The sequence below is a fragment of the Octopus bimaculoides genome, unplaced genomic scaffold (genome assembly GCF_001194135.2).
Source record: "Octopus bimaculoides isolate UCB-OBI-ISO-001 unplaced genomic scaffold, ASM119413v2 Scaffold_100914, whole genome shotgun sequence".
NCBI lineage: Eukaryota > Metazoa > Mollusca > Cephalopoda > Octopoda > Octopodidae > Octopus > Octopus bimaculoides.
Genome location: NW_026393099.1, coordinates 1,367 through 2,627, shown reverse-complemented (window position 1 = coordinate 2,627; position 1,261 = coordinate 1,367). Strand labels below are relative to the sequence as shown.

Below are 1,261 nucleotides of genomic sequence, written 5' to 3'. Positions count from 1 at the left end.
AGGTAGGTAGGTAGGTAGGTAGGTAGGTAGGTGAGTGGGTAGGTTGGTAGGTAAGTAGGTAGGTAGGTAGGTAGGTGGATAGGTAGGTGGGTAGGTAGACTGTCACATATGTGAGAATCAGTCGTAACACGTTTTACTATTCAGTGAACACTAGAAACTACATTAATTTGAAACTTACCAAAATATGATGGTTCGTCAACCAGGTCAGCCCAAGGATCGGTGTATGTGGATGATGAATCTGTAAATGCAAATAGACAAAAGATAATAAAAACACACAGACTGTCTCAGAGAAAAACACAAGTATAAGAGATAAAGAAACACGTAACACAATTTACACTGTCAACTAAATATTCGTTAGGTCATAAATTATTAGTATTTACCTTCAAAGGAAGTCCGTTCATATTGGTCAAAGTCACAATGGGTGAAATCTATAAACAACACAAAAATAATTATAAGAAACATACATGTTTCTGGGGAAGAGTCCGATGTATTTTGAGGAGTATATTTGTTGCTATATTTATCAAATGGTGCCCCAACAAGGTGGTTATATCACACATTCAAATACTCACACACACACACACACACACACACACACACACACACACACACACACACACACACACACACACACACACACACACACACACACACACACACACACACACACACACACACACACACACACACAATGCAAGCTTACACAGGCTTACACACATGTGTGTGACTGCAGTGCATATATATACAAGTATATATACACACAAATATACTCACATACATACATATATACATAGATACATACATACATACATACACGCATGCATGCATGCATACATAAATACATACATACATAAATACATACATGCATACATACATATGTGTAAAGAAGATATACAAGAATCATTGTAACTTTTAAGCTATTTTCAGCAAAACTCACCCTCTCTATGAGCTATAGCAGATTCATTGAGATTTCTAGGGAAATCTTCTGTTGGTGTCATGGGGGAAAGGTCTGATAGCGATGATAACGATGAAGTAAAATCTGAGACATCTTCAAAAGTGTCTGCAAGTGTTGGTCGTCGTACGCAGGGTAATAATCTGGAGAAAAAGTTTCGAGCCCCTTTACGAAGTCGCGTAAGGAAGCCCGGTCGGTGTAGAACGTCAGACATTTGGTTATATCTATTAAAACAAACAAATTATTAGCAAATATATTAACGCAAATCTATGGATTGTAATAGTAACCTACAAGAAGTTAACTGTTAGCAAT

The 1,261-nt window shown here is 37.2% G+C and overlaps 1 protein-coding gene across 1 annotated transcript; it reads right to left on the bottom strand.

Annotated features, from left to right (window-relative positions):
• Positions 1-8: 8 nt before the first annotated feature.
• LOC106879479 (uncharacterized) lies at positions 9-1,254 on the bottom strand. Its single transcript, XM_014929069.2, has 3 exons — positions 935-1,254; positions 381-428; positions 9-238 (listed from the first exon to the last, which is right to left on the bottom strand). The coding sequence occupies exons 1-3, from the start codon at positions 1,161-1,163 to the stop codon at positions 141-143; spliced, it is 375 nt and encodes a 124-aa protein (XP_014784555.1). The 5' UTR covers positions 1,164-1,254; the 3' UTR covers positions 9-140.
• Between the last annotated feature and the right edge of the window lie 7 nt (positions 1,255-1,261).

Excerpts from the sequence above, each read along its gene's own strand:
- LOC106879479 (XM_014929069.2), bottom strand. The coding sequence starts at position 1,163 with ATGTCTGACGTTCTACACCGACCGGGCTTCCTTACGCGACTTCGTAAA. Across the intron at positions 429-934 it reads TGCTATAGCTCATAGAGAGG|ATTTCACCCATTGTGACTTT; the intron begins GTGAGTTTTGCT and ends TGTTGTTTATAG. Across the intron at positions 239-380 it reads TGAACGGACTTCCTTTGAAG|ATTCATCATCCACATACACC; the intron begins GTAAATACTAAT and ends TTGCATTTACAG.